The 23,615-nt window shown below is 42.9% G+C and overlaps 1 protein-coding gene across 6 annotated transcripts in view; it reads left to right on the top strand.

The window, feature by feature from the left end:
- Positions 1 to 23,615, top strand: part of SLC44A3 (solute carrier family 44 member 3) — a 91,673-nt gene that overhangs the window by 12,553 nt on the left and 55,505 nt on the right. For all 6 annotated transcript variants that reach the window (XM_030759844.2, XM_030759842.2, XM_089919223.1 and 3 more), the window contains 4 exons: positions 14,013 to 14,173; positions 15,831 to 15,920; positions 17,353 to 17,477; positions 21,512 to 21,698. In XM_030759844.2, the coding sequence (XP_030615704.2) occupies positions 14,013 to 14,173; positions 15,831 to 15,920; positions 17,353 to 17,477; positions 21,512 to 21,698 (563 nt within the window). The remainder of the gene's footprint in view (positions 1 to 14,012; positions 14,174 to 15,830; positions 15,921 to 17,352; positions 17,478 to 21,511; positions 21,699 to 23,615) is intronic.

Genomic DNA, 23,615 nt, shown 5'->3' with positions numbered 1-23,615 from the left:
TGTTTAAAAAAACACCTTTGGCAAGAGTGTAGGGACATAGGCACTTCCATACAATGCTGAGGCAGGATCCTGAGGGTAATTCATCAATATTCATCAGTCATGAAGGTACATACATTCATTAATTTTTTACTGAAGTATGGTTGATTTACAATATTGTGTTAGGGGACTTCCCTGGTGGCACAGTGGTTAAGAATCCGCCTGCCAGTGCAGGGGACACGGGTTCGAGCCCTGGCCTGGGAAGATCCCATGTGCCGCGGAGCAACGAAGCCCGTGCGCCACAACACTGAGCCTGCACTCTAGAGCCTGCAAACCACAACTAATGAAGCCCGCGAGCCTGGAGCCCGTGCTCCGCAACAAGAGAAGCCACCGCAATGAGAAGCCCGCTCACTGCAACTAGAGAAAGCCCGCACGCAGCAAGGCAGGCCCACTGCAGCCAAAGATAAATAAATTAATTAATTTTTAAAGAACTCTTAAATAAAACAATATTGTGTTTCGGGTGTACAGCATAGTGATTCAGGTTTTTTTTTTTTCTGATTATATTGATTATATGTTGTTATAAGATATTGAATATAATTCCCTGTGCTATACAGTAAATCCTTGTTGCTTTTCTATTTTATGTATAGTAGCTTGTATCTGTTAATCCCATACTCCCTTTCTCTCCCCTTTGGTAACCACAAGTTTGTTTTCTATGTCTATGAGTCTGTTTCTGTTTTGTATACAGATTCATCTGTATTATAATGTTTTTTAGATTCCACATTATAAGTGATATCATGTAGTATTTGTCTTTGTCTGGCTTACTTCACTAAGTATAATATTCTCTAGGTCCCTCCATGTTACTGCAAATGACAGTATTTCATTCTTCTTTATGGCTGAGTAATATTCCATTGTATGTATATACCACATCTTCTTTATCCATTCATCTGTTGATGGACATTTTAGGTTGCTTCCCTGTCCTGGTTATTATAAATAGTGCTGCTATGTACACTGGTGTGCATGTATCTTTTTGAATTAGAGTTTTCATTTTTTCTAGTATATGCACAGGAGTGGGATTGCTGGATCATATGGGAGCTCTAATTCTCGTTTTTTAAAGGAACCTACATACTGTTTTCCCTAGTGGCTACACCAATTTACATTCCCACCAACAGTGTACAAGTGTTCTCTTTTCTCCACACCCTTTCCAGCATTTATTATTTGTAGACTTTTGATGACGGCACTTCCAACTGGTGCAAGGTGATACCTCACTATGGTTTTGATTTGCATTTCTCTAATGATTAGCGATGTTGAGCATCTTTTCACGTGCTTCTTGGCCACCTACATTTCCTCATTGGAAAAATGTCTGTTGAGTTCTCTGTCCGTTTTTTAATTGAATTGTTTATCTTTTCAGTATTAAGTTATATGAGCTATTGGTATATTTTGGATATTGACCCCTTGTCAGTCTCATCATTTGCAAATATTTTCTCCGAATCCATAGGTTGTCTTTTCATTTTGTTGATGGTTTCTTTTGCTGTGCAAAAGCATTTAAGTTTAATTAGGTCCCATTTGTTTATTTTTGCTTTTGTTTCCTTTGCTCTAGGAGACAGATGCAAAAAAATATTGCTAAAATTTATGTCAAAGGGTGTTCTGTCTATGTTTTCCTCTGGGAGTTTTTTAGTATCTTGTCTTACATTTAGGTTTTTAATCCATTTTGAGTTTATTTTTGTATATGGTGCTATAGAATGTTCTAATTTTATTCTTTTACAAGTAACTCCAGTTTTCCCAGCACCACTTATTGAAGAGACTGTCTTTTCTCCATTGCATGTTCTTGCATCCTTTGTTGTAGATTAATTGACCATAGGTGTGTGGATTTATTTCTGGGCTCTGTATCCTGTTCCATCAATCTATATGTCTGCTTTTGTGCCAGTACCATGCTGTTTTGATTACCGTTGCTTTGTAGCATTGTCTGAAGTCTGGAAGGGTTGTACCTCTAGCTTTGTTCTTTTTTCTCAGTATTGCTTTGGCAATATGGGGTCTTTTGTGGTTCCATATAAATTTTAGGATTATTTGTTCTAGTTCTGTGAAAAATGTCATGGATATTTTGATAGGGATCACATTAAGTCTGTAGGTTGCCTTGGGTAATATGGCCATTTTAACAATATTACTTCTCCCAATCCAAGAGAATGGGGTGTCTTTCCATTTCTTTGAATCTTCTTCAGTTTCTTTTTCAATGTTTTATAGTTTTCAGCATATAGTCTTTCACCTCTTTGGTTAATTTTATTCCTATGTGGTTTTTTTAATGAGATTTTAAATGGGACTTTTAAAATTTTTTGATATTTTGTTATTAGTGTAAAGAAGTACAACAGATTTCTGTATACTAATTTTGTATCCTGCTACCTTGCTGAATTCGTTTATTAGTTCTAGTAGTTTTTGTGTGGAAACTTTAGGGTTCTCTACATAGAGTATCATGTCATCTGCAAATAGTGACAGTTTTACCTCTTCCCTTCCAATTTGGATACCTTTTATTTCTTTTTCTTGTCTGATTGCTGTGGCTAAGACTTCCAATACTATGTTGAATAGAAGAGGTGAGAGCGGGCATCCTTATCTTTTTCCTGAATTTAGTGGGAAAGCGTTTGTTTTTCACTGTTGAGTATTGTGTTGGCTGTGGATTTGTCATAAATGACTTTTATTATATTGAGATATGTTGCCTTTATACCCACTTTGGTGAGTGTTTTTATCATGAATGAATGTTGAATTTTGTCAAATTTTTTTGCATCTATTGAAATGATTATGTGATTTTTGTCTTTTGTTAATGTGGTGAATCACATTGATTGATTTGTATATGTTGAACCTTTCTTGCAACCCTGCAATTAATCCAACTTGATCATGGTGTATGATCCTTTTTATGTATGGATTTGGTTTGCTAATATTTTGTTGAGATTTTTGCATCTATATTCATCAAAGATATTGGCCTGTAATTTTCTTTTTTGGTAGTGTCTTTGTCTGGTTTTGGCATCAGCGTGATGGTAGCCTCATAGAATGAATTTGTGAGTGTTCCTCTCTCTTTAACTTTTTGGAATTGTTTGAGAAGGATAGATATAAGTTCATCTTTACATGTTTGGTAAGATTCCCCAGTGAAGCTGTCTGGTCCTAGACTTTTGTTTGCAGGGAGTTTTTTTTTTTTATTATTCCACATTCTATTTCACTTCTAGTAATGTCTGTTCAAATTATCTGTTTCTTCTTGACTCAGCCTTGGCAGGCTGTATGTTTCTAGAAACTTTACCATTTCTTCTAGGTTGTCCAATTTGTTGGCGTATAACTGTTCATAATATTTTCTAATGTTTTAATATTTCTGTGTTATTAAGTTATTTCTTCTCTTTCATTTCTTGTTTTGTTTATTTGGATCCTCTCTCTTTTCCTATTGGTGAGCCTGGCTAGAGGTTTGTTGATTTTGTTTATCTTTTAAAAAAACTACGTCTTGGTTTTACTGATCTTTTCAATTCTTTTATCTCTATTTTATGTATTTCCTCTCTGATCTTTATTGTTTCCTTCCTTCTGCTGACTTTGGGTTTTGTTTGTCCTTTTTCTAATTCTTTAGGTGACCGGTTAGGTTGTTTATTTGAGATTTTTCTTGTTTCTTGAAGAAGGCCTGTATCACTATGAACTTCCCTCTTAGAACTGCTTTTACTGCATCCCATAGATTTTGTAAGGTTATATTTTCATTTTCATTTGTCTCAAGGTATTTTCCAATTTCTTCTTTGATTTCATCATGGCCCATTTTTGTTCGTTTGTTTTTGGGGTTTTTTTTTTTAGTAGGATGTTGTTTAGTATTTTCCTCTTTTTCTTTCTGTAGTGGATTTCTAGTTTCATACTCCTGTGGTCAGAAAAGATGCTCGAAATAATTTCTGTCCTCTTAAATTTGTTGAGGCTTGCTTTGTGACCTAGTACGTGGTGTATCATGGAGAACATTCCATGTGCGCTTGAAAAGAACGTGTATTATGGTTTTTTTGGCTGTAGTGTCCTGTAGATATCAGTTAGTTACAACTGGTTTATTGTGTCATTTAGGACCTCTGTTGCCTTATTGATTTTCTGTCTGGATGATCTGTCCATTGATGTCAGTGGAGGGTTAAAGTCTCCTACTATTATTGTATTCTTGTCCATTTCTCCCTTTATGCTTGTTAGTATTTGTTTTATGTATTTAGGAGGTCCCATACTGGGTGCATAATATTAAAGAGTGTAATATCCTCTTCTTGTATTGAACCCTTTATCATTACTTAATGTCCTTCTTTGTCTTTCTTTATGGCCTTTGTTTTAAAGCCTATTTTGTCTGATATGAGTATTGCTACCCCTGCTTTCTTCTTGTTTCTAGTTACATTAAATATTTTTTTCTATACCCTCATTTTTAGTCTGTGAGTGTCTTTTGCCCTGAAGTGAGTCTCTTGCAGGCAGCATATTGTAGTTTCTTGTTTCTTTTATTCAATCTGCCATGCTTTGTCTTTTGAGTGGAGCATTTGGTCCATTGACATTTAAAGTAATAATTGATAGGTATGTATTTATTGCCACTTTAATCCTTGTTTTCCAGTTGTTCTGTAGTTCTTCTTCATTCATTTCTTCTTTTTGTATTTTCTTTTGTGATTTGATGACTTTCTTTTGTAGTATGCTTGAGTTCCTTTCTTTTTGTTTTTTGTGAATCTGTTCTGCTTTTGATTTGTAGTTACCATGAAGTTCAAGCATGTTGACCCACAACTATATCTATTTACTTGCTTTAAACTAATAGTCATTCAAGGTCAAAGACATTCTAAAAGATCTACATTTTTATACTCCCCTCCCTCACATTTTGTGCTTTTGATGTCATATTTTACATCTTCATGCTTATCCTTTTCCTATTTATTGTAAGTACAATTGCTTTTACAATTTTTTATTGTTGTTTAATCTATGTACTGGCTTATTTAAGTAATCGTCAATCCTTTTATATATATGCCTTTTCTATTATGATTTTCCCTTTCCTATAAATTCTTGTGGGTTTTCTATTTAGAGAAGACCCTTTGATGTTTCTTTTAGGGTAGGTTTAGTATTGCTGGATGATTTTTGTTTTTGCCTCTCTGGGAAATCTTTATCTCTCCTTCTATTCTAAATGATAATCATGCTGGGTGGAGCATCCTAGGTTTTTCCCTTTCAGGACTTTGAATGCATCTTGCCACTCCCTTCAGGTCCTGCAAAGTTTCTGCAGAGAAATCAGCTGATAGCCTTATGGGGGTTCCCTTGTAACTGACTCTTTGTTTTTCTCTTGCTGCCTTTAGAATTCTCCCTTTAACTTTTGCCATCTTAATTATGATATGTCTTGGTGTGGGTCTGTTTGGGTTCATATTGTTTGGGACCCTCTGTGCTTCCTGCACCTGGTTATATGTTTCCTTCTTAAGGTTTGGGAAGTTTTCAGCCATAATTTCTTCAAATACATTTTCAATCCCCGCTACCTTCTCCTTCTGGAACGCCTATTATGTGTAGGTTGGCACATTTTACATTATCCCATAAGTCTCGTATGTTGCTTTCATTTGTTTTCATTTGTCTTTCTATCTGCTGTTCTGCTTGGGTGATTTCCATTATTCTATCTTCCAGTCACTTATTCATTCTTCTGTGTCATTTATTCTGCTATGAATTGCTTCTAGATTGGTTTTTACCTTGGCAGTTGAATTGTCTCTTTTTGATTGGTTCACCTTTATAGTTTCTAGCTCCTTGTTACAGTGATCTGCATTTCTATCAATAATCTTTCTTAATTCAGTTATCATTTTTATTGCCAACTTTTTTAACTTGGGGTGTAGTGGATTGGAGAGGTCTGTTTCATTGTTTGTTCTTTCAGGGGATTTTTCTTTTTCATTTAATTGGGAGTAGTTCCTTTGCCTTTTCATTTTATTTAACTTTCTCTGTCTTATAAATTTAGGAGACACAATTATCTACTGTGGTCTTGAAGGGGTGTTTTTATGTGAGAGCATCTCTGTGTAGACTGTCCATGTCCAATGTCTTTGGTGCAAGTTGCTGGCTTGGGTATGGCTGCCAGCCAGGTCTTCCCTCAGAGTTTGCTGGCCATTATCCCCTTGATAGGAGGTGTAGTTCGTGTTGTTGTTTCTAGACCCTGTGCAGGATATGAGGTGAGGCTTCCCTTCTGTTCTGTGGCTGTTGTCACCCTGTCAGGGGCAGGGTCTGCTCCCCAGTTGTTGGATTAGAAGCCCTGAAGGTCAGGTTCAGTCAGGCTCTATTGCCCTTGAGTGCGTGCCCCACCCCTAGGGAGGTGAATACTAAAGCAATTGAGGCCCGTGCGGTCACAGAGGACCTGTGGGCCCCCATGGCTCTGCTTAGAAGCAGCCCAAGATCGCATCCCTTTCTCTGTTGTGTTCATCCCATATCTAGTGCAAGGCTGTGGTGTGGAGTGGGCTGGGGCTGCAGGTCAGGACGTTGTGGCTGCAGGAGTTTAGGTGGCTATGCTCCTGCCTGCCATCTATGCTGCTTCGGTGCCAGTTTTCTACCAGGACCTGTCTGCCCCAGGTCTAGGCTAAGCTGTGGTGTGAAGTGGGCTTAGCTGGGGTGCTCTCACTGGGAGATAATCTGCTACTCCTGAATGCACTGACGGTGGCCATCACTGCCCCACCTGGACCGCATTCCAGGCCCTCTGGGCTGTCTCTGTGTAGCTAGATGAATTACCAGGGCCTGTCTGCCCGAGATTCAGCCCTTAGCCTCTGTGTGCTCTTGTGGCACCTCCCTGTGCTCACCCTGACAGTGGCCACTATGGCTCCACTCGCCCCATCCATGTGCAATGGCCTCTGTGGCTTCACCTGGATCACACCCCAGGTGACCTGGTCTGGTTCTGCATAGCTAAACTGAATCTTTGCCCTGATCTCGCAGCAGGCTGTGGTGTGGAGTGAGCAGGGCCAGGGTGTTTGCCCCTTCTGATTAAGAAGTGCGACGAGGCAGCAGCCATCCGTGCATGGCTCTCTCCACCCTGATTGTCAGCAAGACAGCAGTCGCACACTCCTTGCAAGCAGAGTCTAGGCTTCTCTAGCCCTTCTGTCTGTCGCAGCAGATTTTCCAGCAGGAAAGGGGGCTTGTCTTCTCCACACAGGAGCCCAGGACTCGGATGCCCAGATTGTGGCTTGACCTGCTTGCTTCTCGGGGGCACAGGTCCCAACCCAATGCCTCTTCTGTCCCAACTGGTTATGTAGAAATCTTTCTTGCAACCTTGGTGGTATAGGAGTTCTTCTGCTGGTTTCTAGTTAGTTTTCCATGAGAATTGCTCCACATGTAGATATATTTTTGATGTGTTTGTGGGGGGAGGTGAGCTCCGCATTCTCCTGCCCTGCCATCTTGATCCCCCTCCCTACATTCATCGCTTTTTAATCAAGCATTTCTACTTCTAGGAATTTAATCTTCAGGTATACATGTACCAGTGTGAAATGACATTAGTATAAGGTTATTCACTGCAGCGTTTATAATAGCAAAATAATTAAAGCAATCTAAATGGCTTTCAATAGACGGCTGCTTAAATAAATAATGGTATATCACTTAATGTAACACTATTTAGCTCTTTTTTTTTTAATAAGAGACTAGCTGGGAATAGCTGAGAACTTTGTCAGTCTGATAAAGGGCATCTCTGAGAAATCTATAGTTAATATTATACATAATGGTGAACTATAAAATGCTTTCTACCTAAAATTAGAAACAAGGCAAGGATATATGCTCTTACCACTTCTACTCACCACTGTAATAGAGGTCCTAGGAATTGCAATAAAGTAAGGGGAAAAAATAGATTGGAAGAGGCGAAACCATCTTTATTAATAGATGACCTAATTGTTTGCATAGAAAATCCAAAGGAATCTACAAAATAGTTACTTAGTGAATTTAGCAAATCTGCAAACTGCAAAGTCAAGCTACATTTCTATGTATTAGCAGCAAACAACTAGGAAATAATTTTGAAGTCCATCTTCAGCACTATCAAAAATGTATAGAATAACTAGGAATATATTTAACAGAAGACATGTGAGCCCTCAACTGAAAACTTTGATAAGACATTGCTGAGAGAAATTAAAGAACACCTAAATAAGTAGAGAAATATACCTAATTCATGAATTGGAAGTTTTCATATTGTTAGGATGTCTCTTCTCCCTAAATTGTTCTATAGATTCAACACAGTGCCCCAATATAATTTTTGTAGAAATTGACAAGTTTATTCTAAAAAATATAGAAAATGCTAAAGACATAGGTTTACACACACACACACAAAAAAAAAAACCTTGAAGAAGAACCAAGTTAGAGAGCTCATAACACCTGATTTCAAAAGTTATTATAAAATTACAGTGATTACGACAGTGTGGGGGCTTCCCTGGTGGCGCAGTGGTTGAGAGTCCGCCTGCCGATGCAGGGGACACGGGTTCGTGCCCCGGTCCGGGAAGATCCCATATGCCGCGGAGCGGCTGGGCGCGTGAGCCATGGCCGCTGAGCCTGCGCGTTTGGAGCCTGTGCTCCGCAACGGGAGAGGCCACAACAGTGAGAGGCTCGCGTACCACAAAAAATTGGAATGAGGATAGACAGATAAGTGAATCAGAATAGAGAGCCCAGAAATAGAGTAACATATACATGGCCAATTGATTTTTAGTGAAGTGGCAAGGCAGTTTCATGGGGAGAAGAAGCCTTTTCAACAAATGGTGCTAAAATAAGTGGAAAGACATGGGGGGAAATGACTTGGTCATTTTGATTGAGGACTCTTACCTTATACCACACACCAAAACTAATTTTAGATAGATCCTAGACCTAAACCTAAGAAGCTAAAACTATAAAGCTTCTAGAAGAAAAATAGAAGGATATCTTTGCCGCCTTGAAGTAGGCAAAAATTTGAGAGGGCACACAAAGCACTATACATAAAAGAAAAAAAATGATACATTGGACTTCATCAAAATTAAAAACTTCTATTCATCTAAAGATACCGTTAAGAAAATGCAAAACAAACCAAAAAAAGAAGCAACAGTCTTGGAGAAAATATTCACAGTATGTATATATGACAAATGCTTAAATCCAGAGTATGTATATAAAGAATTTCTTTAAGTCAGCATCTGCAATCTTTTCCTTTAAAGCGCCGCATAGTAGATATTTCAGGCTTTGTGGACATTATCATCTCAGTAGCCACTAGTACTTAACTCTGCCAGGGCAGGGCAAGGGTAGCCATAGAAAATACATAAAGAAATGGATTGTGCTGTGCTCCAGTAAAGCTTCATGTACGAAAACAGATGGTGGGCTGAATTTGACTGATCCCTACTTTAAATCAATAACGAAAAGTCAAACAACCCAATAAAACCAGGCAAAAGACTTGAACAGACACTTTTCAAAAGAAGATAAACAAAGAGCCAATAGGTACATGAAAAGATGCTTACCATTGTTAGCCATCAGGAAAATGCAAATTGAAAATACTGTGAGATATCACTACATGCTTACTAGAAGGGCTCCCGCTGGAAAGGTGAACCATGTCAAGTGCTGGTGAGGAGGTAGAACAGCAAGAAGTCTCAGCCATTGCTGGTGGGATATAAATGCTGCAGCCACTTTATAAACGTTTGGTGCTTCTTATAAAGCTAAGCATACACTTTCCATATGACCCAACAATTCCACTTTTAGGTAGTTACTTGGGGAAATGAAAATGGGTGTCCCTAAAAAGACTTATACGAATGTTGCTAGCAGCTTTTTAAAAACGATGATGATGCATCTTTTTTTAACTGAAGTATAGTTGATTTACAGTGTTTCGGGTATACAGCAAAGTGATTCAGTTATACACACACATATATGTATGTATATAAATATATTATTTTTCAGGTTTCCATTATAGGTTATGACAAGATATTGAATATAGTTCCCTGTGCTATACAGTAGGTCCTGGATAGCAGCTTTATTTTTAATAGCTCAAAACTGTAAACAACTCAAATGGCAATCAACAGGAGACTAGACAGACAAGTGGTAGTGTATTCATACAGTGGAATAGCACTCAGTTAAAGGAGAGATCTGCTGATACATGTGACAGCTGAGTGTAAGAAGCTGGACACAGAAAAGTGCATACTGTGTGATTCCATTTAAATGGGATTAGACAAGAGCCAAAACTAATGTTTAGTTATAGCAATCAGATTAATAGTGCCTGTAGAGGCATGGAGATTGATTGGAAGGGGGCATGAGGGAACTTTCTGGGGTAAAAAAGCTGTTCTGCACCTTGAAAGGGCTGGTGGTTACATTGACATATGTATTTGTCAAAAGCCACTAACTGTATGTTTAAGATCTGGACATTTCACTTTATGTAAATTTTACCTCAGTAAAAATAAGAGGAATCTCTTATATTCTAATATGAGCAGAGCTACAAGATGTATTAAGTTAAAAAAAAAAAGCTAACTATAAAGCAGTATGCAGTGTACCACCTTTTCCATAAAAAGGAAATATAAGTGTGACTTATGTGTTTATATACGTATAATCATTACATCAAACATAGCCTATAGGATGTAGTTAGAAAGCCACTCTAGTTTTGTTTCTCTGTCTCTTTAAATTTATTCAGCCAGACTAGTTTTTTCTCTGACCCTGAATGAAAACACAGTTCGCAGGACTTCTCTGGTTACTTTTAGGTAGTAAGGACTCAGTCACTTTAAGTGGTAAAAGACACTTTCAATTCAGGAATTAAAATGTTCAGCGCAGTGTGACAGACTTCAAACTTGACCGGAAGTTGAAGTTTCTCCGTCCCCCAGGTTGGGTCAGGAGCAGGGAGACGGCTTGGGTCAGGGGAGGTGCAATCCTCTGCTTCTCTCTCCTCTCCTACTTCCTCACCCCTTCCTTTCCCAGCTTGCTAAAACGGGCTTCTGACTCTTGGGGCTGGCACACCAAAAGTGAAGAGAAGACAGAAGGAGCCAGGAGCATTTTTACTTGACTAGTACTGATTCTAGGATGAGTCTTCTGGGCTTGGGAGATGTTCCAGCCAGCTTTCTCCATGAAGCACTTTCCGGGTTATTTGGAAAGTTCCATCAATGGGCTTTCTCACCAGCAGTGCCCCTTACATGGTTGAGTGCATCTCTGCCCTGGCTGATCATTTCCCTATTCCTCTGGTTGGGCCTTCCTTCCCCTTTCCCGAGGCACTGAGCAGCTACCCACAGCTTCTTTCCACTAAGGTCCCCACAGTCGTCCATGTAACCATCCTGGACACCAGCCCCACCCCGTTCTCAGGGCTCAGACCTTAACCCATGGGTTAAGGTCTGTAAAGCCTCTGAATTTTCCAGGAAACACTTCTCATCTGTTTCCAGGAAACATCTTCTCACTTCTCATCTTAGGGTGAGGGAGTAGTATCCCTCACCCTAAGGGACAGCGATAGATTCACATGGCAGTTCTCTCTCTCAAAACAAAAACAAAAACATCTCTTTAGAATTGCTCTTGTACGTGAGTCTATGCACTTGCCAACACCTGTACACAGTCAACTGTATCCAAATAAAAAATACAATCAACCAAGGTATCAGGAGATCTCAGGATAAAATGTAGACTACAACAAATGAATTTAACTTATTATAAATGTATGACATAACCTAACTGAAGGGAGTAGAGAGAAAAGGAGCTGGCCTAAGTAACTTTGGGAAATAACCCTGTGACTACATACTGTAAGCTAAAGCCAAGAAAAAAAAACCACCAAAAAATTTAAAATACTGTACATAAACACTGTGCTCTAGTTGGTAAATTTGTTTCTCACGGGGTACTATTTAGCAATTTTGAAGCTACGTACTAGGGTTGATGATAAAGTAAATATCCATGAGTCCATACTTATATAAATAAATGACTGATTAAGTAAATAAATAAATGGGAGAAAGGGGATAAATCTTTATAGAGGATCTCAGATAATGTGTGTAGATATTCCTCCTCCAGGAGGTGGAACTTAATTTCCCTCTTCTTGAGAGCAGGCTGGATTTAGTGAATCACTTCTAAAGAACAGAGTGTAGAAAGAGAAAAATAGTCAGATTCCAGTGGAGAAAACTGGCAGGTACCAGCCACCTTAACCAAGTGATTTCGGGCAACTTCAGCAGTGGTGTCATGTTGCTGTCGTGTCCCCTGATGTGATCCTCTGAGAATAGCTCTTCGCCTCTGTGGTTTTCTTCCCATAAACCCATAACTGCAGCCTAATCATGAGAAAATGTGAGGGTCATTCTATAGCTTGAAGGACATTTTATAAAATACCTGACCATGAATCTTCAAAAGTGTCAAAGTTATGAGAAATAGGGAAGAACTAAGAAACTGTCACAAACCAAGAGAGACACAACAAATAAATGCAGTGTGGTATCCCGGAACAGAAAAAGGAATTGGTGGAAAATGGTGACTTCCAAATAAAGACTGTGGTTTAGTTAATAGTGTAGCACCAATGTTTTTTTTGGTTTTTGTTTTGTTTTTTGCGGTACGCGGGCCTCTCACTGTTGTGGCATCTCCCGCTGCGGAGCACAGGCTCCGGACGTGCAGGCCCAGCGGCCATGGCTCACGGGCCCAGCTGCTCCACGGCATGTGGGATCCTCCCAGACAGGGGCACGAACCCGTGTCCCCTGCATCGGCAGGCGGACTCTCAACCACTGCGCCACCAGGGAAGCCCACCAATGTTGATTTCTTAATTTTCACAAATGTGCTGTGGCTATGTCAGATGTTAACATTAGGTGGAGGTGAGTGAAGGTACATGGAAACTCTCTGTACCATGTTTGCAATTTTTCAGTAACACTTAAGTTATTCCAAAATTAAAAGTTTATTTTATAAAATGCTCTTCTAATCTCCAACTTCCAACACTCTTATATTCAGTGTGGGTGAAGGTTTAAGAGAATAACCAGTTTTCTCCTACCTCTCTTTTGACAAGCCCTGCTTGGTGGGGTCTGGCATCTCATTTGGGGATATAATTTTTATTATCTTCGAGCCTCAGCAGCAGACTCCTATTTAAATTTCCTGTTACGTTCGTGTATGCTAAAAACGTCTCTAGAATGATATACAAGAAACCAAAACAGCGGTCGCCTGTGAGGAAATGTATTTCCGTGGCCCAAGGAGAAGAAAGTGCAGTTACCCACAGTTTATCCTATTGCACCTTTTTGGAATCTGAGCTGTGTGAATGTATCACACTTGCAAAATTTTTAATTTAAAAAACACAACGGCTCGGTTGTATTACTGTTCTCTTAAATCACCATTCAGTGACTCGGGAGCTCTCACATACTGTTGTGACTCCTGAGAAAGATCCTGCTGTATGTTCTGTGTTGAGCTTCACTGGGGTTTCAGAAGGCATTTTGCCTTCATGGCAATGCGATGTTGGCGACCGCCTAATGTTTTAGCAACTTGTCAGATAATTTGGCACTTCTTGGATCAGGATTATTTCCACTGTTTGGGGCCCACAGAAGGAAGGAAGAGCAGGATGCTGTGAAGGTATGTGTGGCCTCATTAAGATTCATTGGGATGAACATTCCTGGGCATTTTTCCATTTCAGGAAGGGCCCCAAAGGAGGTCAGCTTTCTCATCTACCCAAGGCAGTTATCAACCACAGCTTCATTCATACATTTATCACTCATTTATTAAGCACTCACTCTGTTTGTAACAAAACTCTCAAGGCTTTTACGTCTTCTTAAAGAGGATAGAAATAAAGCTGGTGGTTTCATTAGTACAGCTTTTGATTGAGCCAGTCCTTATCTCTAATAGTTCATAAAAGAAATGTGATTCTTGCGTTGGAGTTGGTAGTTTGTTATCCAGGAAGGGCCAAGACATGAGAGTCAGCAATGTCACTCCCCAAGATTAGGTTCCTGGTGTCTATGGGTCTCCATAATCAGTTTCCCATCCGGGCATCAGCTGAGCACTGTAGCAGCACAGATGCCTGGCTTTGTAAGGTGTAGACTGCAAACAAGATGTTAAACTTCTTTTTATTATTGTAGATCTTATACATTTTGGTTGCTGAGAATTTTAAATAAACATCTTTTTTTAAGATAAGTAATTAAGTAAACATCTTTGCCACTTATTCTTTTATTTTTTAGCAAGTCTTTTCCCTTGTTTAATCGATGCATCCCTCAAACTCCTGAGTGTTATTCCCTGTTTGCATCTGTTTTGATCAATGATGTTGACGCCCTCCATCGAATTCTAAGTGGAATAATGTCAGGAAGAGACACAATCCTCGGTCTCTGTGTCCTCGCCTTCGGTAATTTTCAATTAATTTTATTTCAGTGACTATTTATACCAAAGTTTCTAGCACTTATGTATGTTGTACAATGGAAATTAGCCTCTTGACTTAAATATAAAACTTCATATATTTTCTTTGTAGTTATTTTCAGTGTTTCAGGTTCAAGTGGAGCAGGGGGCAGTAAGACTGGGGAGAGGCCAGCTGGCTCTCTGCCCCGAGGCCTCACTAGGTGGGGCTGCCTTAGAGAGTGACCGCCTTCCAGGGCCTGCCCCTCAGCTCTGCATAAGGATGGATGTGCAGAGCAGATTGCCACTTTGTGAAGTGGCCATGATAAGTACCAGGAACGCATGTCCTCTGGCCCGTGAGCCCTCTTCCCCTAGGCAAGCCCGATCACAAGGCTGCTTGGTGAGCAAGGGAAGGAGGTGTGTGCATCATTGCATGTAGCATAGAGGGCATAGCATCAGAGGGCATTGACCTGATGTATCCAGCTCCTCCTAGGAACAGGCCTGCTGGGTTGTAGGAGGGTCAAGGTCTTGAGCCAGATCATGCCTTTTCCCGGCCTTTCTGGAAGCAGCCCCCCAGGCGCTCGTCACCGTTTGACTTCCCATTTGCTATTTCAGCTCGATGAGCTCCTTTAAGAGTCGACCTTCTCTTTGAACGAATTAGTTCTCTCTGCTGCTGTAGGCAATAGTAGTGGCCTCTTATTTACCCCGTTATTTACAGCGGCTGCCTCCCAACCTTGGAAGGTTGAAAGAAACTCTTTGATCAGCCATTAACATAATTTTGCCAGTTTACAAATTGAGTTTTCCGTAATTTCATTACCTAAAGGTTACTAATTCCTGAATGCTTGGGGATGCTTAACTAGCCACCGTTATGTAACTTCCAGACTTCTTATGACCCAGATGGGCCAGACATCCTGCTTGCTGTTAACACATTAAACCTCATCAGAACCCTATCACCGTTTGCAGGAGAGGAAGCTGAGGCTTAGAGAGGTCTGAGGCTTGGCCAAGCAGAGGTGCAGAGCTGAGACTCAGCCCAGACCTATCTGATTCTAAACCCATGTTCTTAACCACTACACCCAAATATCTATATGTAATCTTGAATTCTTGTTTAGAAAAAAAAGTAATATAGTATTTATAAATTCACTGAAGTACTTAGAATAAATTCATAGGCTTAAAAACTCCCGAATTGGAAACAGATGTGCAGATTTTTATACATACATCTTATAATCTTAAATTTTTCATTATTAAAGGCATTCATCTTTCATATTTAATGAGAGTATCTGAGAACAGAAAATTAGAACTTTAGATAAGTTATGAAATCAAAAGAGTTAAGTTTGATAAAAAATTTTAGATGGTTCATTTGGACTTCAAAGAAAAAAAGAAAGTTTAGGGTTTTGGGGAATAATACCTGCTTTAAAAGAATTTTTTTTTAATTCAAGAAGAATGCTAGCACTTTCAGGAAGTGGCACTGTCACAGACCTAACTTGTGTATGCTTCAGAGAGGGGCCTGGGTGTGTCTTGTTTTTTTCTTTGGTAGATGTCCAGGATATCTAGAGATTGAAGGAAGTCCTCAGCCCTCACTCTTTTGGAAGGTTTAGGCGTTCCAGCCCCATCATCATCCCCCTCATGCCTTGGTGCTTGTTAGAATTTATATGTTTTGCTTAATCTTCTAGCCTTGTCTTTGGCCATGATGTTCACCTTCCGATTCATCACCACCCTTCTGGTTCACATTTTCATTGCACTGATTGTTTTGGGATTGCTGTGTAAGTATTTCCACTTGATTGATTTCTTCTTGATTAAATGAAAAGCCTTTCCATTAAGTGTAGAACTTAAAAGCTGGCATTGCTGAGCTACAGGGGGTCTTAGAGAGTCTCTCGTCCAACTCCCTTATGTTACATATGAGGAGACCCAGGCCCAGAGAGGTCAGGGAGGACCACAGGATTGCTTCCGTCTCACAGATCACAGCAGAGTTCCTCCTGCTCAGCCTTCTGTCTCTTCTGCACTGTGCCGCCTCTCAGATGAGCCGGCCAGGTGAGTGGTACTGGTTTCCACACCACTAAAAGTCAGTTCCAATGCCTGTTGGAAGCCCTTTTAAAGCAGAGGTCCCCAACCCCCGGTCCGAGGCCTGTTAGGAACCGGGCTGCACAGCAGGAGGCGATGGAGCGAAGCTTCATCTGCCGCTCTCCATCCTCCCGCATCGCTCGCATTACGGCCTGAACCATCCCCTCACCTCCCACCCTGTGCGTGGAAAAAGTGTCTTCCACAAAACCGGTCCCTGGTGCCAAAAAGGTTGGGGACCGTTGCTTTAAAGGATGTCTTCTGAATTTTCACATCACCCGTGGGTACCCACATTGTCATGCAAAGGCTCCGGCCAATCTGAAGAGACGCAGGCCCTGAGCTGGGGCAGGGTCCCGGAGACGCTGCCCGGTGCCCACTGTTTTCCTTTTCAGTGCTGGATCCTGGATCCATCCAGAAGTTGTCGGGGAAGAAGGTCCGAGGGGCAGAGGCACGCAGGGAGCTCAAGGCAGCAGCTGTTTCCGAACTAGTATAGGATATTTTAATTTTTAATAATTGGCATGACCGTAGGGGTTTCATCCCCTAAACAGTCAGTTCTGCAGATCACAGGTGCCCAGCGTGCAGGTGCTGGAGGACACGCACTATGGCTTGTGAGGGTGCCTTCCCCACCCACGGCTAGTAAAGACGACTGTGACCTCCCTGTCGTCACTGTGGATGCGCTGCAGGTAGCACTTAGTACCTAAATGCAGAGCATGTGCAATGTCGAGGCGTCCGCCCAGTTTTGTAGGTGCCCAAGCCAATATCCAGGCTGCCCTTGGAGTTGTCACCCGCAGAGCTCACTTGGAAATTTTAGACTTTAGACTCTAATATTGTTCCTTTCACCATCCCGTCAGTGTGGTTTCCTCCCTGCTCACACCCAGCCCCACCCATGGGCTAGGCTGACAGGGCACATCTGTGTTCCGGAGTTACCTCCCTGCGTCTCCCAGAGACGGGCAGCCACCCCAGGTCTGGCAGGTCCTCAGCTGGCCCCATCCAGCTGCTTCAGAGGGCCGGTCAGTGCCTGCAAAGCCCCAGGGGTTTGGGACCCACTGCCTGAGCAGGGCCGCCTGGTGTGAAGGGAGGGGCGGATGCTTACCTCATGGCATGTGCGCTGAGTTCTGCTGGTGTTTTGCTTTCCAGTTGTCTGTGGTGTCTTATGGTGGCTGTATTATGACTACACTAATGACCTCAGCACAGAATTGGACACAGAAAGGGAGAACATGAAGTGTTTGCTGGGGTTTGCTGTTGTGTCTACAGTTATCACGGTAAGAAGCACCCTTCCAGCAGTAGATCAAGTAGCCGGGCAGAACTCTGAAATCCAAATAATTAGATTTTAACCAAAAAGCAACGAGCACTTGTTTTCTTTCACTGCAGAATGTATATACATGTTAGTGTAGTGAGTGTACACACACGTCTGGTGCCTTTGTGTTTTATTTGAGATACCTACACAGGAATGCATTGCAGCCTTAAAAAAGATGAGGAAACGCCCTGACTTCGTTCCGTCATGTCCGCCATCTCAGAGGTTGGTTCGTTACCCTTGCTGACTCATTACCCTTGAACACAGTAGAACCGCTTGCACCCACAGGCGGCTATAGGGGGGACGCCGCAGCGTGGAGAGGGAGCCAGACATACAACAGTTCCCATTTCCTGGTTTGCGGAGAGTCGCCACCCCTCTAGCCAGTGGATGCTCTGCTCTCAAGGCTGTGACAACTCGCACTGCCCTTGAACACAGAGAGCCCTTTGTTTCCAGACGTGCGGCTGCTAGGCTAAGTTGGTTTGAGAGAACCGCCGCCTCCTTGGTGAATTCCCTAGTTGAGAGCAGGCAAACAGCATTGAGCCTGGAGATCCTGGTTGTTGGGGGAGGGTGCTTGGCAACTGAAAATCATTCTGGTCCCTCGCCGGGTGCTGATAGCAGTTCTGGAATCATAGGGCCCCGGAAAGGGTCGGGAACTGATTTCAGGTGGCCCACGGGCATCCTTTGGTGTGTTGCTTGCTAACTGTTTCACGCAGGCATGGCAGCCGGGGTTTCCACACGCCCATTAAATCTTTCAGCAAGGGCAGATTCTCCCACCAGCTCAGCTCTCTCCTCTAAGGGGATCTTTCGGTTCTCATGTTTGGTACAGGCTTCCCGTTTTCTCCTTTCTAGTGAGGTGTCAGGTTTGCGTTTGTCACGTGAACTGCATCTCAGTGAGCAAGTATCCGATAAAGCAAAGCTCCTGGTTCGTCCCGGGACCAGGCCCGTAGCTGAGCCAGGGAGTGTGCAGGAGGCTGGAGAAGAAAGGCCCCCCTGCACCCCAGGCCGCGTGCTGGGCTGTTGGCACTAGGGGCAGGGAGGAGAAGGGCGGGGAGCCGGGAGAGCTTGCTTCTCCCCTTCCCCCACCCCCAGCCCTCCACAGGGCTCCCTTTGTCTTCACACACTGAGCCATTAATGGCCGCCGGATGCCAGGGTCGGGGGAATGCTCTTCACCAAGCGTAAGGCTAGGGAAAGGGCAGGCTGTGAGAGCAGAGTGAGGAAGCGCACCGCGGCTCACACACCGTTCATTTAACGCACGTGTCACTGCCGCTCAGTCTCTACCAAGGACTGCTGCTGAGGAGCTTGTTCTCGTAAGAGCCCTAGCTTCTTCGTCACCATCACCGTTTACTGGGCGCCTGTTATGCCCAGGGCCCCGCACTAAGCAATGGACCTGGGAAGACACGACACAGAGGTAGCACGCGCCCCACAATGAGATGAATTCCAGGGCTAGCAACGCCGTGACGTGGTACACGGGGAGAGATGGCGGCCTATGAGGGGGGCTGCCTAGGAAGATTATTTCAGTGGTTTCAGTAAAACCACTAGCAGCGATGAAGAAAATGGGATGAATGGCATCGAATGCTCGCCTCAGTGTGTCAGCCTAGGGGCACAGGCTGAGGTGCAGCAGTGTGCATCTTAGAGCCCAGAAGGGTGAAGTTGAGGCTTGACCCCTGTGGTGAGTCAGCTCTGCTGTTCCCCCTGCCCAGCCAGCACCCCTAGCACCATCCCCAGTGGGTAATGCTGATCTCCCTTGAGACTGGGGAAGTGACGGGTTAGAGTTAACTCATCATTTGTGGTCAATATCCTGGTGTACTTTGAACGTGAGGGGAGCATTTTATATATATATATATATATAATATAGTTGAAAAACACACACATTTAAACGCACACATTTTACCATTCCACTCAGGAGCTAGAAGCCAAGTTTATTTGCCTAAAGATTGTATCATTTTGCCTCATTAAAATTTTTAGTAAAAAATGACAACAACAAAAAATGTCCCTCTTCCTTGTTGGTTGTGCTAGGCATTGAGGACACAGAGATGGAAATTCCTACCGTCTTCTCCGGGCATCTTCCCTGGCTCCTCAGGCCAGTCCCCACAGCTATGGCAGGAGGCCCTGTTCCCAACCCCTGGAGCAGTTTTGCACAGTTTATCCCATGCCCTCTGACTTTCCTCCACTTGATTATGAGGTCCCTGAGGGCAGCAATGCCCAAGCCCAGCTGGAAGAGGAAAGGCATCTTAGGCCAAGGGAGTAGCATGGGAGGGGTCACATAGACAAGAGAGGAGCCTGCAGAAAGTTCCCTCGACAGGAAGGGACCATGCCAGGAAGATCGTGATTTACAGTGATGATGATTTCGATCTTTATCCAGGAGCTCTGGGGAGATGTTGAAGGATTTTGAGCAGGGAGATGATATCCTTGACTCTACCTTTTACAAAGATCCGTTTAGCTTGGGTTGGAAGAGGGATTGAGGCAGGGGTAGGGGGCTAAGGGGATTAAAAGCAGAAGGTAGTGCAGAGGCTACTGGGGTCTGGGTGAGAGATGTTGAGACTTGAGCTGTGGCATCAACGTGGGAATAGAGAGGAGAGGATAGATTGAGAGCTCTATCGGGAAACTGAGTCCAAGGTGATTGAGATTGTGCTGTGCGCTGGGACTGTGCCAGTCCTTGGCAATAACAGATGGCCCTGCCCTCAAGGAGCTTGATGTAATGTGAAATGCAGACAATAAACATCTACAGTAGAGTATGTGGAGTGCTACAGTAGGGTAAATATGGGATAAAATGGAAGCACGCAAGAGAGGAGCCTGATTTTTTCTTGGACAGTCCAGGAAAATTAGGGCCACTGGAGTAGGGAATACAGGGGAAATAAGTTTTTGTATGAAGATAATGAATTCAGTTCAGGACAAGTTGAGTTTGACACACTATAGGACACCCAACACCTGGTCAGTAACTGAAGTGCTTACTCATCTAGCACCTAGAGAAAGGTGAGGCTGGAGATGTTTTTTTTTAATTGGCTGCAGGATCTTAGTTCCCCAACCAGGGATCAAACCCGTGCCCCCCACAGTGGAAGCGTGGAGTTCTAACCACTGGACCCTGGAGATTTTTATTTAAAGGTTATCAGCATCTAAGAAGGATTCTAAAACCACAGAGGAGTAGGAGAGACCACCCAAAGGATCCCAAGAAATAGCAACTGAAGAAGTAGAAGGAGAGCCAGAGGAAAGAGCAGTCACAGAAGTCGAAGGAGAAAATTTTAGGAAAAGAGGAGGGGACAAGAGATTCACACACCATGCTGAGGTCAGACAAGATCTGGAATGTTTCCGTGGGATTTGACATTCAGGAGGTCAGATGAGGTGACCTTGGGGAGAGCAGTTTCAGGAGAGTCTTGGGGTCCGGAGGTTTACAGGCAGCTGAAGGATGAGTGCAGGTATGGACGTGCAGATGGCTAGTGTGCACTAGTACCTGGAGAAGCTCGCCTGTGAAGGAGATGAGAGATGACGGTGGCTGGGCCGTGGTGTGAGGGTAGAGGGAGGTTTGTTTCTTTAATATGATATTTATATACAGGGAGGCCAAAGCCAGCAGAGGAGGAGGCACAGAAGGTTGCTTTGAGGCACGATCACTGTCCTCTTCCCTCATACTTGTGTCCCCTTGACCTTCTGCCGTCCTTCAGCATTCTCTGAGCATATTGGGTGCTGTGGAGGGAAAAAGAAATAGACGGTTCCCTGACCCCAGAGGATCTTATTCTCGTTTTCTCTCATTCTCTGACCAGATTGCAAGCTCCTTTAGAGCAGGGGCTGTGTCTTGTCCACTGTTGTAGCAGCAGGATCTAGCATAAGTATCAGCACATAGTAGATGCTCAGTTAGTATTTGAGAATATGGCTCTTCTATTATAATAAAAGTAGGGAGTAACTATCTTAAAAGAGTTGTTTGCTGAGATGTCAGTAAAATATTAGGGTTTGTTTTCAGCTCTTCTCAGTTCTTCATTATTTTGAATAATTTAACTCCTTTCTCACCAGGCAGTTCTGCTCGTCTTGATTTTTGTCCTCAGAAAGAGAATAAAATTGACAGTTGAACTTCTCCGAGTCACAGATAAAGCCATCAGCAACTCTCCTTTCCTGCTGTTCCAGCCACTGTGGACGTTTACCATCCTCATTTTCTTCTGGGTCTCCTGGGTGGCCGTGCTCCTGAGCCTGGGAACTGCAGGTAAGGGCAGTGGGAGTGGGGTCCGTCACCCTGGAGTCGTGCACGGAAGGCCTCACCATTCTGGAACCATTGGCCTGTCTTTGTAAGGACCGAATTTCCCATGCAGTCAAAGGCATCTGATGCCAACAGACAGTGCCTGGGTCTCTGTCATGGGAGAAAAAGCAGGAAATTCTTTTTCCTCTTTTGTATCAGTATGTGAAAAAAAGAACCCAGGAAAGACACTGTTAAAACGTTGTGCTCAGAAGAACAAGCTTAAGTTTAAAGCAAGTGTGCACAGATGTTCACATTGCTTTGCTCCTGAGAAGACAGTACTACCCTCCATTCTGCTGTCATATCTATACAGTGGTTTTCCACCAGAGATATTCCTCAGAATCAGCTATGGTGCTTTACTAAAATACAGATGCCTGGGCCCCATCCTCGGAGACTCTGATTCACTTGGTTTGTGGTAGGGTTATGTTTTTTTGGATCCCTGTGAGAGAGCAACCACATTCTAGAACAGTGCTATTCAAAGGGGTGTCTGACACCGGATAAGGAGCTTATGCCAGAATGTATATCCCTCCATCACTTCCTCCATCAAGAAAGTCTTGCTGTGAAAAAAAAAGTCAGCAGAATGAGACGGTAGGCCTAGTGATGCAGCTGACCTAACTTCTGGCACAAGCTCCTTATCTCACTGCGGACTAATCACATACAGGGTGAGCCCAGGCCACTAGTCTGTGGCCCCCACTTTGAGTGATACTGCTCTAGATCTTCTCTCACTCACTCCTCAATTTGATTTAGTTAAGGCCCAAACTCATACTCTGATGTGAGTACAAAAGAGTAAGTTGCTTTTGGAGACTTTCACCAGGCAGATAAGAACCACAGCAGATGTCAAAGCAACAGGCTAACATAATTTCTTAATGTTTATCAAGTTTATTCTGTTCCCTGTAGGCTCCAGTTGTATATGTAGGAATAACTACATGTAGTAGATTCTTAGTAAACTAGGTTCTCTTACCTCTCTTCTGGAGTCAACGGACCCCATGGACATTACTTCAGGATGGGCAGCCAGCTCTCGGGAGGTCCAAGCCCTTGAAAGCCCATGTTTCCAGCTTAGAGATGCTCTAGGGGCAGTCTCTTCTGTCGGGGGTCTCTGGAAGCTTGCTGAAGGCCTGCAATGCACTTCCAATAATTATCCAGCAGGGAACCTTGTTCAAATGGATTACAGGAGAGTAATCAATCAGGATGAGTTTTGTGTGAGAGTGACAGAAACCTCAAAACAGTGGCTTAAACAAGATGACAGGCAATTTCTCTCTCATGTAAATGAAGCCCACAGGAGGAGACCCCATGCCAGCATGGGCTGCCAGAGGTCACAGACCCACGCACCTTTTTTCTTGTTGCACAGCCTGCCACTTGCTTCCACCTCAGAGCTGAAATAGACACTCGAGTTCCAACCACCCTGTCTTATTGGGCTGTGAGGAAGGTAGCAGGGAAGTCATGACAACACTTCCATCTACACCCATTGGCCAAATCCCAGTTACATGGCAACTCCTCTGTGGAAGGGGGGACAGGAAATGTCATTTCGTTGGTGGCGGCCGTGCACAGCCTAAAAATAAGAGGTTCTGTTACCAAGAAAAGATGAAAGAACAGAAATTGCAGGACAGTTGGAAGTCTTAACTAGGGCAACACTGAACAAGCATCTTCCAGCTCATTCCCTTGATGTGGTCTTAGTCCTGGCGGAAAGGGAAGCAATGGCTTCAGTGCCTCCAGGAAAGCAAGCATTTATTGAAAATTTCCCAAATTCTAAGCTCTGCACTAGGTGCTTTCTTATGTTCTCTCCTTTAAGTGTCGCGACCCCCTTTCGATGCCTGTGTTGTTATGTTCAAGTTACAGGCAAGAAAACTGAGGTTCTGAGAAAGCAATTTGCTGAAGGTCCAGCTAGAA

This window comes from Delphinapterus leucas, chromosome 1 (assembly GCF_059928025.1).
Source record: "Delphinapterus leucas isolate spDelLeu-1000000601 "Yukka" chromosome 1, BTC_Dleu_Yukka2, whole genome shotgun sequence".
NCBI classification, from domain to species: Eukaryota; Metazoa; Chordata; class Mammalia; order Artiodactyla; family Monodontidae; genus Delphinapterus; species Delphinapterus leucas.
The sequence above is the reverse complement of the archived record's forward strand: the minus strand, read 5'-3'. Positions and strand labels throughout refer to the sequence as shown.